A 14,920-nucleotide genomic window follows, 5' to 3' on the forward strand; every position below is an offset into this window, starting at 1 on the left:
ACAAGAATCAAAGAAACATAAAGGAGGTGGATGTTTGAACTCTGGTAAAAGGGATTTATTAACAACTAAAACTTTTTATCCGAAAACTGATTACATCTATTGGGATGATCCAAACGAACTGGTGAGTCGTTTACAGCTTTTGATAGCATCACAGAGTGCTGGCAACACCTCTCATTCGAACGAGATCAATGCAATCGTTGAGGAACTGACTGAGAGCGGTATAGTTTTAAAGTAAGAAAACTGACCCTCTTCTGTTGGCTGTTTTTTTTTTTAAACCTGTTATCTAATAAAACAGACCTGTTTTGTATCCAAGCCTCCCCACACGTACACGCCCCTTGTTATAAATACGGATGAGGACTCTCTCCATGGTTCACTTTCACAATGCCTCTTAACAAGTTTGGACAATACTTGGGTAGCGAATCTACAATCCGTGACGACATAAAAGTGGAACGAGATTTGGTAAATTTTGAAAATAGACGAGTGGCGGGAATTCACAAGTCTTTTCTCAAAACTGATGCCATATGTAGAGCTGAACTAGATGAACAAGTGGTATTTTTAAACGCAAAGCTAAAGGCAAATGTTAAAGATTTAAAAGATTTACGGTTCAAGCTTGAAAAATTATCACAAAGAATTTCTACACCACAACCACAAACACCATCGGAAGCGGCAGCGTTTCCAGGAAAGCGTATTATATTGAAGAAAAATGAGTAAAGCTCAAGTAGTCGACGAGATACATAAGTATGCGAGAAAAACATTTCCACGTCGTCGATTCGTTCAGAGGGGGCTCGATGACACGTGGCAGATTGATCTAATTGATATGCAAAAGTACTCCAAGTATAATAACAACTATAAATACATTCTAGTGTGTATTGATACCTTTTCAAAGTACGCTTGGATGCAACCGCTAAAATCTAAAAGCGCTGAACATGTTACAAAGGCAATGAGCAGAATTTTGAGTCAAGTCGGCAGAAAGCCCAAGAATATTCAATCAGATGATGGGAAAGAGTTTTTCAATGTCAAATTTCAATTGCTCATGAATCGTCATCACATCAATCACTACTCTACCTATAGTGCGATGAAAGCTTCCATAGTGGAAAGACTAATTAGAACCTTAAAACATTGGATTTGGAAACAATTTAGCTTGAATGGTTCATACAAATGGCTACAACTGATAAGCCAAGTGGGATATTGTTACAACAACAAACTGCACCGCACTATCGGTATGGCGCCGGCGAGTGTGAATAAAAACAACTCTAAACAGTTGTTACATAAAGTCTACAATCACATTAAAATCAAACCTCGTGCCAAGTTCAAGGTGGGTCAACATGTGAGAATTAGTAAATATAAATCCACTTTCGCCAAAGGCTACATAGGCAATTGGACTACGGAGATATTTACAATAACTAAAGTGCAAACTACGAATCCAGTGACATATTTACTTCAAGACGCTAATCACCAACCCATCTCTGGATGTTTCTACGAACAAGAGTTGCAGAAAACTAAACACAATGACATTTATCTAGTGGAAAAAGTTTTGAAACGTCGTGGAAATAAAGTGTATGTAAAATGGCTCGGCTTAAATGAAAAGAGTTGGATAGATAAAGATAACATTGTCTAAGTTTTCTTTTTTTTCTCAATAAATATTTATCTACTCTAAGTCAATGAGGTTTCATTCAATAAAAACATCTCTATATATATATATATATATATATTTATTTTATAATTGTGTAGTACCTATTTATACATTCGCAGCGAGCTAGCAATTTAAAATTAAACAATTAGAATGGGAAAAAAAAACATCTATATCTGTACGAGGACTCTTACACACATTCATAATCACCGGAAGCTATTATGTTCAGACCTACCACACAAAATATAACATTGATCAAACAATTAAAAGATTTCATATTGAACACTGCACGTGAAAAAAGTTCCGCTTTAACACCGCCTAATAACACAATCCAGTCTTGATAGTTGATTTGAGCGTCTTCCACAATCTCTTCCACTGTATCGTTTAAATCATACCACATTACAATTAACCAGTAAACATGACAATCGTCTGCATGGTGACCTTCGAAATATATACGTTTCAACAATTTCGCTACTTCCCCTCTAAATGTGTGTAATGCCATGGGCAGGCGCCATCTTTTAATCAGAGTATTGTCCTCGAACGCTTTTAGCCACTTGATTTTCATTTCATCACTGCTGCTGCTGCTGCTGCTGGTATCGCTCTCGGTATCGCAGCAGTACATGGCCCCATCGTCTTGTGCTTTTGTTGTTGTTGTTGTCATCGGTTGTGCTGCTGCTGCTGCTGCTGCTGCTGGTGGCGATTGAGAAGTGGAACTGCTACAGCCACTGCCGCCGACGCCGCCGCCGCCTGCTTTAATGGTGGACAACCAGCACTGGCAGCACCAAGTGGTGGTGGTGGTGGTGGTGTTGGTACCGTCAGTCGTGTCAGCTGCAGCTGGGGAAGATATAATACAAAATATTGTAATTATTGATATTAAAAGTAAGCAAGTGTAAAAGTGATAGATTTTCAAATTACATAGAACAGAGTTGAAATACTCAACATGTTAGTAAAACTTGTATATAATTGAAATAAAAACTTACATTTGGTATGTGATGAAGCTTGCAGATCCATCGTTATTGACTATAACGCGATATTCGTTGTGACACTGTAGTAGTAGTAGTAGTAGTAGAATATGGTAGTAAGATGACTGTTTTATAAAAATATAGTTTACGAATCGCGAGCTCAAACGACACCGTACGGCGTGACGTGGCGTGAGGTTGGCTGGCCGACAACAACTGGTCGAGAGAATAACTTGCGTCATGCGCCGGGTGTCTAGACGCATGACGTAATCATGGAATGCGTACGCGGCTGAGTGGGCGTAGGGGGCGGGGTGTCTGGGTGCATACCTCATTTGCACGTGTCACTGCTGTGATGCCACATTCCGACATTCCAGTAGGACTCGCTGCGAATTTCACACAACGCCTAGTCCTACTATGATTCTGCTGCTGCTGCTCACATATAGTCTCGAAATTTGAACCTGTTATACAGTGACGAGGTGGCCTAAGGGTTCATCATCATGAATGAGAGACGTTAGCCCGGTTAGCTAAAGAATAGCGCCGGTTCGAATCCGACCTTAGCCACTGTGCATGGATGCGCCACCCCGTCACTTTTTTCTTTTTTTTTTTTTCTTTATAAACTTAGCTTACAAAGTGTACTCAGTGCTGCTAGCGCCATCTATACATTTCTTAGCGCACTTTTGAAACGTAGCTTCCTCTAACGGATCTTTGCCTAACTAGCTGCGGACTTTTTTAGAACTACTCGGACGGCAGCTCATCTATACCTTTTTGTAGCGAATGTTTTTGGAACTAAAACTTCCACGTCCATTGACTCTAGCGACATCTATACATTTCTTAGCGCACTTTTGAAACGTAGCTTCCTCTAACGGATCTTTGCCTAACTAGCTGCGGACTTTTTTAGAACTACTCGGACGGCAGCTCATCTATACCTTTTTGTAGCGGATGTTTTTGGAACTAAAACTTCCACGTCCACTGACTCTAGCGACATCTATACATTTCATCGAGAACCATTAAGCGAATCGATAACTCGCATACAAAGTGGCGCCATCTAGCGGTGATCATTGCGGAACTAACAAGTGGCGCCATCTCACGGATCTTTGCCAAACTAACTAGTGGCGCCTCTGGCGGATTTCTATGGAACTCACAAGTGGCGCCATCTAACGGATTTGCTATGAAAATAACAACAGGCGCTCTTACACATACACAGTGGCGCCATCTAGCGGGGATCATTGCGGAACTAACAAGTGGCGCCATCTATACATTTCATAGCGGATATTTTTAGAACTAACTAGTGGCGCCTCTGGCGGAGTTTTATGGAACTAGCAAGTGGCGCCATCTAGCGGATCTTTGCCAAACTAACTAGTGGCGCCATCTGACGGATCTTTGCCAAACTAACTAGTGGCGCCCCCTAGCGGAAAAGTTTTGGTCTAGAACGGGAGGAGGAGGAGGGGCTAGAACCGGCACAAACTAACTACTTATACCTATTGTCAAAGTCGATGGCATTTATTAAAGTAGGGCAATGGGATTTTAAGGTAGGGCATTGCCCCATAATGCCCCCCCCCCTCCCTAGATACGGGCCTGAAGACAATATTTATGTTTTAATTATTTGCTCGTCTTATACCTACAGGGCCCACCCGGTAACATGTCCTCGGGCTCGATTTGATTGCCATAATGTCATCCAGACTGAATAAGTCAAAACTTTTGGCTAGCTAACCTAACTAACCAATAAAGTTCTGTATTCTGTACTAAAGAGGGTCCCAACCCAAGCGAATAGCCTCGTTCCAAAACGTGGAGCGCCCAGCTCAAGTAGCACTCCACTTGAATAAACTACCAGTCTACTTGAACTTCGAGTAAAGATCACTCGTATTAGATGAAGCATACGAGACAATATGTGGTCACGAGTGTCACCACATATCGGCGCTCCCATACTAAAGGTGTTCGGATGGCAACTGCAGCCGCATTATGCTGCGACAATACTGTTGCGGCCTTTTCCTTCATAGATGATAAATAAATATTATAGGACATTATCACACAAGTATTCTCTGTAAGTTTCATATCAATTAAACCATGTCGTTTTAAAATGAGAGCATAACTTAGATTGTATCTGAGCTGCGTTTTGGCGGAAGGTTCGTTTGACTCTTAAAACCCAAAATTTTGAGTACATTATTATTAATTTTACTCCCCCATATTCGAAAAACACATAAAGCTTATACAACCCTATAACCTATTAAAACTGAAGCTATTGAGCCCAAAATTGGGACGCACCTAAGTACCAGGTGATAAAATTCCCACAATCCTAATTTCATAAGTGTTCTCGTAAAGACCTTAAATCCGCAACAATTTGAAAATTCTTCCATAAAACGGCCCCCCCATTTTCGTTAATGATTTTAGTTATGTCTAAGGCCCGTTTAAAATTTAATTGGGGGATAAATTTCCACTTAGCCTAAATACCAATCTTACTTAACTGAAATGTTTTGATTATACAGCGTGAGCCCTGTGTTACGAGCAAAATTGGTGGAAGCATAATTAAGTCATTAAATTATTTTTCACCACCAGCTGGTAAAGGCTCTCTTGATTATTCAAAAACTGATGAGAAAGTTGCATTTATCCACATGTGGGGCAAATAATCAAATGTAAATGTTGTTTCCTTATTTTGGCTGGTACAATTGACTTTTAAATTATGATTTTGAATGATAAATATTTAATAACATTCATTTTGAATTGATTTTGTTTGATATTTTACAGTCAGTATTTTCCTCGCGTTGGTGTGGTGAAAAAATTGTGTTTCACTCGGTGGCAAATTTTATTTAACCTCTTGTGCTAATATTGATACCCGAGCAAGCGAAAGATTTCAAAATAGAACCGCGTAGCGAGAGGTTCGAAAAGTGGAATCTTGAGCGTTGCGAGAGTTAAACAACTTTGCCCCCTTGTAAAACAACTATTACAGTTCAACTAAGTCACTCGCATCGCGTGATATATTTCGGAGAACCGAGGTCAATTTAATACATTACGGCACTACTTTGAAAAAAAAAACTATCTTCTTTGTCTATCAAAAGAAAAATGTGGTACCTATACTACCTATATATGTATGGGATGCATACTGCCTTCAACTTTTGAGTGTCAGTGTGAGATACGAGATTTTTTCAAAGTACTCACGATTTCTTTTCCGGCTATTTTTAAATCTATAATTTATAAGATCTATTTCTTTCGCAGATTTCTTCGAAGATGTCTCGTTGATTCGGCCAGTCTGATTTGAACTCTACGCGATGACGAAAAAGTTCGAATTCAACTGGCAGATCCCGGTGCCCGAGCCGCTACTGCAGGTAACTAGTTTTTTTGTATTTATTTATAAATTTAAATGACGATTGTTATTCAATATTCAGATGAATTTGAATACATTGATGTTTATGGTAATACAAATAACAATTTATATTTATTAATATTGTTCTTTCGTCAGATTTCAATAAAATTTGGTGGATTGATAAGAGTTCCCTAATCTGTCCAATAAATGTACATATACTTACTTAGTTGAGTAGAGTACAAAATGAGTCTTGGCCTCTAACACAAGAGCACGCCACTTTGCCCGGTCCAGAGCGATATAACGCCAGCTTTCGCCGACGCCGAGCTCACGGACATCCGCCATCCGCCGCGATTTCGTCTCCGCTGGCTTGGCCAATATACATAATATGTTTAAATACATATATTTTTTACACAATTTTATGTCATAAGCATGGTCTAAAAAATTTTTTACCTGAGTTACGAAAATGTATGATATTTTCGTAACGCAACTTAAAACTTCATAAGTTTTTGTTAGGACTGATCGAGATTTCGTATTTATTTAGTTCAAAATGCGTAGCTCTTCAAACTTACCCAAGGCACAATTTACCGCTGCATTTCGTGGCAGTTTTCGTTATGCTGCCACGAAATGCTGGAACAACCTTCCACCTCCTATTTGGGAGAGCATGACTGTTAGTAGGTTCAAGTCTAAACTGAAAACACACCTAATAGCTCAACAAGGTATTGCTGCCTAAGGGCATCATTCTACATAGCTCCAGTTCCTAAACATTATTAACCTCCAAGTCGATTTCTAGTTACCGCAATATAATGAATTTATATAAAATAGAATAGAATAGAAGATGCTTTATTCAGAAACGCTTAATTTAAACTTAACTAATGACGCTAACATAGATTGCTGGTTATAAAGCGTTCCTGAAATGGTCTCCACTCAGCTTTATGTCAAGGAACCTTTGAGGTCCCCGACGCTGGTCTTCCGTGAAAACCTTTCCGAGAGAGCGCAACAAATACAACTTAATATAATATAACAGCTATACAAATCAAATATAAAAAATATAATACTACAGCTATACAAATTAAATATAATTTTAGCCAAATTACTAAAACTATTAATCCACACCAAAAATGTAAAAACTATTGACCACTACAGCAACAGTCATATGTATAATCTGTGTACCTTTGCTGTATATACAAGTATTTATATTTCATATTTACTATTGACAAATGTTTATTTATCATTAACTACCTGACACACAATAAATAAATATGAATATGAAGTCGCGCAGTATGCCGTTCCGCACACCTCCACCTCCTCCTGGCTCCACAGAAAACCAGCGCCGTTACAACGCTTAGTCGTGCCAACTGCATTGCTGAGTGGAGACCATTTCAGCCTCACATCCTTATCTGTTAGTTTTGTATTTTTCGCTTTTCACTTCTGTTTTAATTTATCTTTTCTTGTTGTTGTTAATGTATCTTTGTAATGTAATAATGATGTGTTGCCTGAATAAATATTATTCTATTCTCTTCTATTACCGAAACACAAAGTTGACAACAAACAATAATTCGACCCACAAAGCTTCAATAGTAATTTTCTCTCGACTAAAAATGTAATAAACTTAATAGGTATAAAATTAATCTTTCACTAAGAAATCCTTTCATCTTAACCTTGATTTTATTACTTAGTCAAGTTTATTTTTAATTTTCCTATTAATTAAAAACCTTTGGTCAATTTTCCTCCACTTAAAGTGCTGTCAAAGGCACAGCTGATGACCCTAGAACGTTTTTAATGTAATTCCGATTGCTTAGCTTTTTAATTTTCGCCTATCGACCTTGTGAAATGGATCAAGGTTGGCACAATTCCATTTCTTGTGAATGAAATGTAATCAAAATTGGTATTTATTGCCAAGGTAGACTTTTTGATAAGATATTCAAGGACAAAATTAAGTTTTAAGTTAGCTGTGAGCATAGCATAATTAAATCACTAAAATTAGGAAGTTACAGCTAGTGCTTATGTACAAGATCTTAACATTACGTTCGTAATCTACATCGATATAAATAAACAAACATCTTAACTGGATCAGCGCGTGCGCTAAAAGTGATTCATTCCGACGTAATCAGACAGCGGCGCCGGCGTTGTTGCCGCCGCTGTATCTGTAAATTTTCCTGTTAAACGAAATGATAATGCGGCGGCGAACGTCACTTATTTTATAAAGGAAATTGACAGATACAGCGGCGGCAACAACTACGCCGCAACCGTAATGCAGCTGCAGTTGACATTCTAAAAATTTTAGAAAACGAACGATGTTTTTGTAAATTTTCATTACGACACACAACACAATCAACAGTGACGAATGGGGTTGGCCGGTCGAAATAATTAGCAGATGGCGCCAGCATAGCTTGCCCCGTCAATCCCTATAATCGTGTCAAATTTTTGTTTTTTTAATGCCCTGGATGCCCCAGCCCTTTAAGCCAAATCTCATAGAAAAAGGGGCAAGCTATAATGGCGCCATTTCTGTAAACCTTTGACAGTTGCCAACCCCATTAAATCATTCGATTTACTCGCGGCAGCATCAGGGACCGGACAACCCTTTCCGCGATAAAACCCTTTCAATGGGCGACACTTAAACACGGCTAACACATTGAAAGACTTTCCCTTTTGAACTGCAAGCCCATTCATACCCTTACCTTTGACTAACCCTTACCGAAAAGCTAACCAAAAATAAGGCTTGCTCTTAATATGGATTACCCTTATCTTTAAGCGCTTTTTATAAAGGTTTCCTTTTGCGTGAAAGAGACAGGATTAGTATATATCTACGGTAGTGTATGAAAAGGAAAGAAAATACGTGCCTAGTCAAAGAACGCCGCCGTCGCCGCCGACGATCGCTCGGATTCGAAGTAATGTGTGCTTTATGAACAAGGTAGACGACTTAAATTAGCACGCTTATATGCTAAAAGGGAATAAGCCCTTTATAAGGCTAACCCTTATAAGCAATATGCAAGGTGTTGGTGAGCGGATGATAAGGGTTTTGTAAGGGTATTCGGGCTACCGATTACTCAAATGTGGTAGCTTTATATAAGGGTTTTTAAAAGCAAAACAAAGTGTTTCGTCTGGCAAAGGGTATGGTGAGTTAAGCCTTATGCAATACCCTTATAAAGTAGTAGTAGTAGTTTATATAGTATAGTACCAGCAGCAGCAACGCAGCAGTAATGCTGCTGCCATTGATCGGAACCGGTTTTTTGCAAAAACTTCGACATAACCATTATTTTATCAAATTATTATATACTCCAAAAGTAAGACTCAGCTGTGTGTTTATGTAACGAATTCGTATTATTAGATTGACCAATTAGAAATGAATTGAATCAAATGAAGTAATTAACAAAATAACGAAAAAATACCGTTTTCGTTCCGATACAAAAAATACCGGTATCCGATCCCTGGCTGCTGCTGTTTCAAACCAAATGTAACCTTCAGTCTCGACCTCGATATTCAGAGCTAAACTTATCAAATCGGAAGCAACCCTGATCTTTATCTTACGTGTCAATGTCCTCTACGATCGTCATATGTTTGGCAACCAATCAACACAACACAAGTCAGTATTGTTATTTCTATCTTATTCAAGTTTAATTTTTTATCTCTATAGCAGTAAGGTTGTTTCTGAAATATCCTGTGCAAGTGAGATACGAGTTTTTTAAAGGAGCTTTTGTGGTGAACTGTCGGTTAGCATTATTTATATCGCTCTCGAAGTAATAAAAAAAAAACAAATACATATAGACAAAGATAGATATAACTCCGTAATAAATGGATACAGTCTAAAGAAAAAACGTTCCTCGAAAATAAAGAAAATTTGATTCTCGGTCAGATGGCGCCACTACCTTTGGCCTACTCTCGGATAGATGGCGTTGACGGTTTCGTTTGTTATTCAACAATTTCAACGCATATCAGTGAAAGGACATGGATCAAAATCATATAAAAATAATTAATGCAAATAAAAAAATCATTTATCCATATATACATACATTTTATGGTATTTTTATACATCTTCATTTTTAGTTTTAATCGTGTGTCGATAGATGGCAGTGAATTTACTGTGGCTACAAAATTTACTATGACAGTACCGCTCTATCCTATATAGGCCAAGCAATAAGAAGGTATAGAGGGAAATGCTTGGAACACAGCTTTTGACTCCGTAACTTTGTTTGGACTATATAGTTAGAAGGTGAACATAATTATCAAGTCCCCGGCCGTAGCCTTTGAGCTCCCAGCTGAGAGGGGGGTAAGAAGGTCCTATTTTTCAGTTTTTCTCATATCTTGGAAACTAGTCAGTCAGTCTTTACCTAGATGGACTTATCTTTTTGTTAAGCTATTAGATAATGGTGTAGATACTTTTGGCGCGTAGTCTGATCCGTTACTTTTGATGCTGACTGTACTGGGGATTCACCAGCAGCGGCAACGGCTAATTTATCTGTCAGACGTGAATATTTACGTTGAGCAACCTCGAGCTGATTTAATATCAACCGTAAACTTTACGGCACCGACGAATAACTAATGGATGAGGCCCGTATACATAACGTATGGTGCGTAAAGGTTCTACCTAAGAGCGTTTTCACAATTTCCGATCCGATATCGGATGTCGGAAGGAAGTAAAATGTAAGAAATATGCAATATTTGTCTTCGATTACCGCGATAGTTACTCATGTGGCTGGTGTTCTCACGTGCTCTCAATGTGCACGGGGGTTCGCCTCGAAGATCGGCTACGTCAGCCATATTCTGGCGCACGAGCGCCGTGCTAACTGTAACAGTTAGCTCGTAGTTACTAGGAGTCGAAGTGGTCGCCATGGTCGAAATCGGCCGGAAGGATCATCATCATCATCAGTTACTCATGAAATAATACTATGAAACTACTACTAAACTATGAACTATATCGTGTATATCTTTACTTGATAATAGTTGTATTGTATAACTAGCCCTATGAAACGATTTTGCATGTACATGGTTCATTATTTTTGTATTGAGGTATTTTTGCACATTGTAGCTTTTCTTTAGTCACCCGTTGACCACGAACGCTGTAAAGGGTTCGAAACGTCGGGATGCAATAAAAAATCAATATACGCGACATAATCCGTTTTCATAGTTTTATTTATTATTATTACCTATTATATACGAATGCACAGGCAGCTTAAAATAGCTGATACTGCACTTGTGTTTTGTCCATTCGTAAAATGTATTTCATAAGAAATATGTGTTTCTCTGGATTTATTTATGCATTAATTAAATCATTATTACTAAAAATCGATAGACAACGCAAAAAATGCCGACTTAATGCCAATGGCACTCTCCTGTAGCTGTTTTTCTCATAAGCGCCTTCCAACATCCGATATCGGAAGGGCGCTTCCTATAATTTCAGCATGTCGGAGCCCCCCCGTGAGCTGTTGGACCGGTAATATTTGTTTGTGTGCGTATGTGTATGCATAATGCTTGTTGTAGTGTGCGTGACCGCTGAAGACGGCGCCCGGGCGCTCCCCCGCGGACTGATTACGCGGATGTAGGTATTGGATATATCGGATCGGATGTATCGGATCGGGCAATGTGAAAACGCTCTAATATTCCTAAAACTTAGGACGAAGCATTAAGAACTTTGAACATCGACACGCCTATCCCTATCTCTATTGCACGTGTAACGTGTATTAGCCACGCTCTCAAACCGGTTTAAAAAAATACCGGTTTATTTCAGTTTTACTCCGAACTATCATGATTCATGAGAACGCGAACGTTTTGCATGGCATTGAGTTATTATTACTATAGAGATGACATACCAGACAATGAAATTGTCGCAATCACAACCTGTACCACGCGACCAAAACGTCGTAAGCACCGAAAAATTCATGGCGCTTACGCGTTTAGGTCGCGAGATTCACGCTCCTCGTCTATGGTTTGATGCCAAAACGGCAGACACTCATGGCGCAAAATACTGGTTCTCTGGTGGTGGTGGATCTACCCGCAGTGGCCCAGCCCGCAGGTTGCCTATTCTACTCGCTCCTAAATGCAGGCTCGCGAAGTCACGAAAGTCACTAAATATTATGGGACCAAAGCTTTATAACTCAGTACCGACCGATATAAAAGAATCGAAAAGTGACACAATTAAAATCGTTACTTGTAGAAAAGGCTTACTACTCGATCGAGGAATTCATGCTGTCTATGCGAAATTATCATTGACTCCATATCGTAATTTCCTCTAAACATTTATATCAACCTATTATTGTGAATAATAATTTTATCTTTATTTTATTCTTAAGAATTTGTGACTAGTAAAATGTATCTTATTTTACCAATAAAGATCTGTATCTGTATCTGTGCCGGTTCTATACGTTAGTACTTAAATAGTTCAATAATGCATGGCAACCTTGTAACCTCTTATTAAAATACTTATTATAATATGTCTAAATCCGCAGCCGCATGTGAGACTCGAAAAATCCACATCCGCGTCCGATGTGCAAAATTCTGCATCCGCAACGTCCCTGGCATAAAGGACTTTACCCTTCAAAAACATCATAGTTAAACATCAAGATTCATAAATATCTATGCACTGAGTGTATTAGCAGTGCTTGTAAAGCTGAACAGACAGCTATGCACATCGTGTGCAGTGAGGTGCGCATTTCCATCCGACTGCATTGCGATTAGGTGTAACCCAGATAGCATCGCCATCGCAGGTGATCATCTGTCTGTCTCAATAATCATCTGTCTCAATGTCAGTTGTAAATAACGAATCGTATCATTCGTATCGGATAAAAAACGGTAACCTCCCAGGGCCCACTGACTATCAGTCCGCCGGACGATATCGGCCTGTCAGTTAGAACAAACATTTGACAGTTCCGAACAAATGACAGGCCGATATCGTCCGGCGGACTGATAGTCAGTGGGCCCCCTAATTAAGGGAGCAGCAAGCTCGATCGAATTTAGCCTTCCCATACCATCGAAGTTTCGTTCTCATTTTAAAACTGCGTGTTGGATTGTAATGAAACTTTGCACATAGGTACAGGGTGGGCCAGTGATAAATGCATTAAAAAAAATATGTTTTTAAATAAAAATCATAATTAGAATTTGGAATAAAGAAATAAATTTTACGTTTTAAAAATTAAATCATCAAGATGTCGTCCGTAGCGGTTGCGGCACTCTTCCAGTCTTGCTTGTAAATTTTGAAAGACTTAAAAAGACTTTCGTGTTAAGAGATTTCCTGGCTCCGAAACTTCACGAATCGTATGGTTACAACAACAACACATGGTTTCAGCAAGACGGGGCCACCTGCCATACAAGTAACGTGACCCTGGAAGTTTTGCGTGAAATGTTTCCTCAAAAATTGATATCGAGGCGAGGTGACATTGCTTGGCCTCCCAGGAGCCCTGACTTAACTTCGGCAGACTTCTTTTTGTGGGGTTACTTGAAGAGTAAAGTGTACTCCAATAATCCGACAACCGCAGCATTGATTATTTATTAAAAAAAATTAAATGCATTTATCACTGGCCCACCCTGTATGACATGAGCTGGTATATCTGTGCCTGTAATTAGTTTACATAGCTCCAGTTTATAAAACAAACGAAATAGAGCATAAACAAGTTATCTATGAAAAACTTAAATTTGCTGTATTTTTTAACTATGGTATCTGAAGCTACTTCAACAAATTACAGGCATGCATGTTCTTCATAAGAATAATGTTTAGAATAAAATTTTAAGTCATAATGTATTGTTTGTCCCATTTTCGTTAGTCATAATTTGTTTTAAATTAATTTTTAAGAAGCAGAAACGTCTGCGATTCATGCTATTGAGCTTAGAATAAATTCCATTTTTAAATTTATAACTTATTTTGTTCAGAAACGCGTAACTTTTAATCTAACCTAATCTATAGGATAACCTTACGAAAATCCTGAAGAGTTAACGGTTTCAGTTTTATGACTAATGATGATATGACATTATGACTTGAAACTTTATCAAATAATGGGACCCCTTAAAAAATACGTCTACAGCGTTTAAAACACAATGCAAAACAAGGTTATTCATTTTCAGACAGATCTAAATAGTCTAATAGATATTATTTAAATCAGTAGCCAGTGGGTGGGCAACTGGACAATGCAGTGACAATGACAATAACAAATGCGTGTCTCTGACAACGGCATGCTGACGTGCAAAATGGCTATAAATATGCTTATGTTTGCGTATACAATAGTAGATTGTGTGACGAGGGAGCAAAATGACATATTTACGGCGAGGGCGTCCATTGAATCCTGAACGAAGCGAAGGATTCTATGTATAATTGAATCCTGAGCGTAGCGAGGGATTCTAAAATAGAATCCTGAGCGTAGTGAGGTATTCAAGTGTTAACGCCCAAGGTGGAAATAATTTTGCTACCATGTGGCACATACTGTTTTTCACATCACCTATGAGGAAATTGTTATGTTCCAAAATATTATTTAACCTAAAAAAAATGTATGCAAAGAAGAAAAAAAAAAAAACGTCCTGAAACAGAAAAGTGCCACTGATCCCTCCTAGTAGGGAAGAAAAGTGTCATTTTGATCGCTCCTAGCGGGGAAGAAAAGGCCCTTTTTCGAATAGGTGACGTGAAAATGCATTTTAAATAACATTGAGGTCTACATGTTAACATGCACCGCGTCTGTGAATCAACATTGTTAAAATTAGCAAAATTGCTAATGTTCCTGAACAAAAAGCCATTAAAACGAAAATGGTTTAAATTTCAAGTCGTATTGCACAACACGACTAACGATTATTTTGAAACCGATTGAGATATGAAGTGGATTGCAAATGGCCGTCTATATCCGTATGATTGATTTACGGAAATTGGGACGTGCAATCGGTGCAATACAAGTGTTTGGAGATGATTGGGATTTTCCGTATCCGTAACACACATTACCGTACGTCGGACAATCTCGGTGAGTTATTAACAAAAATTCATTCATTTAACAAGGAAATTTGACGTGCAATTGATGCAATAAGCACAAGTGTTTGAGATTTTCCGTTTGATCATTATGT

The 14,920-nt window shown here is 38.5% G+C and overlaps 1 protein-coding gene across 2 annotated transcripts in view; it reads left to right on the forward strand.

Annotated features, from left to right (window-relative positions):
- The window catches only part of LOC134747627 (1-phosphatidylinositol 4,5-bisphosphate phosphodiesterase), a 130,730-nt gene that overhangs the window by 64,850 nt on the left and 50,960 nt on the right, over positions 1-14,920 (forward strand). For both annotated transcript variants that reach the window (XM_063682231.1, XM_063682229.1), the window contains exon 2: positions 5,800-5,909. In XM_063682231.1, the coding sequence (XP_063538301.1) occupies positions 5,853-5,909 (57 nt within the window). In that variant the 5' untranslated portion in view covers positions 5,800-5,852. The remainder of the gene's footprint in view (positions 1-5,799; positions 5,910-14,920) is intronic.

Source organism: Cydia strobilella, chromosome 15 (assembly GCF_947568885.1).
Source record: "Cydia strobilella chromosome 15, ilCydStro3.1, whole genome shotgun sequence".
NCBI lineage: Eukaryota > Metazoa > Arthropoda > Insecta > Lepidoptera > Tortricidae > Cydia > Cydia strobilella.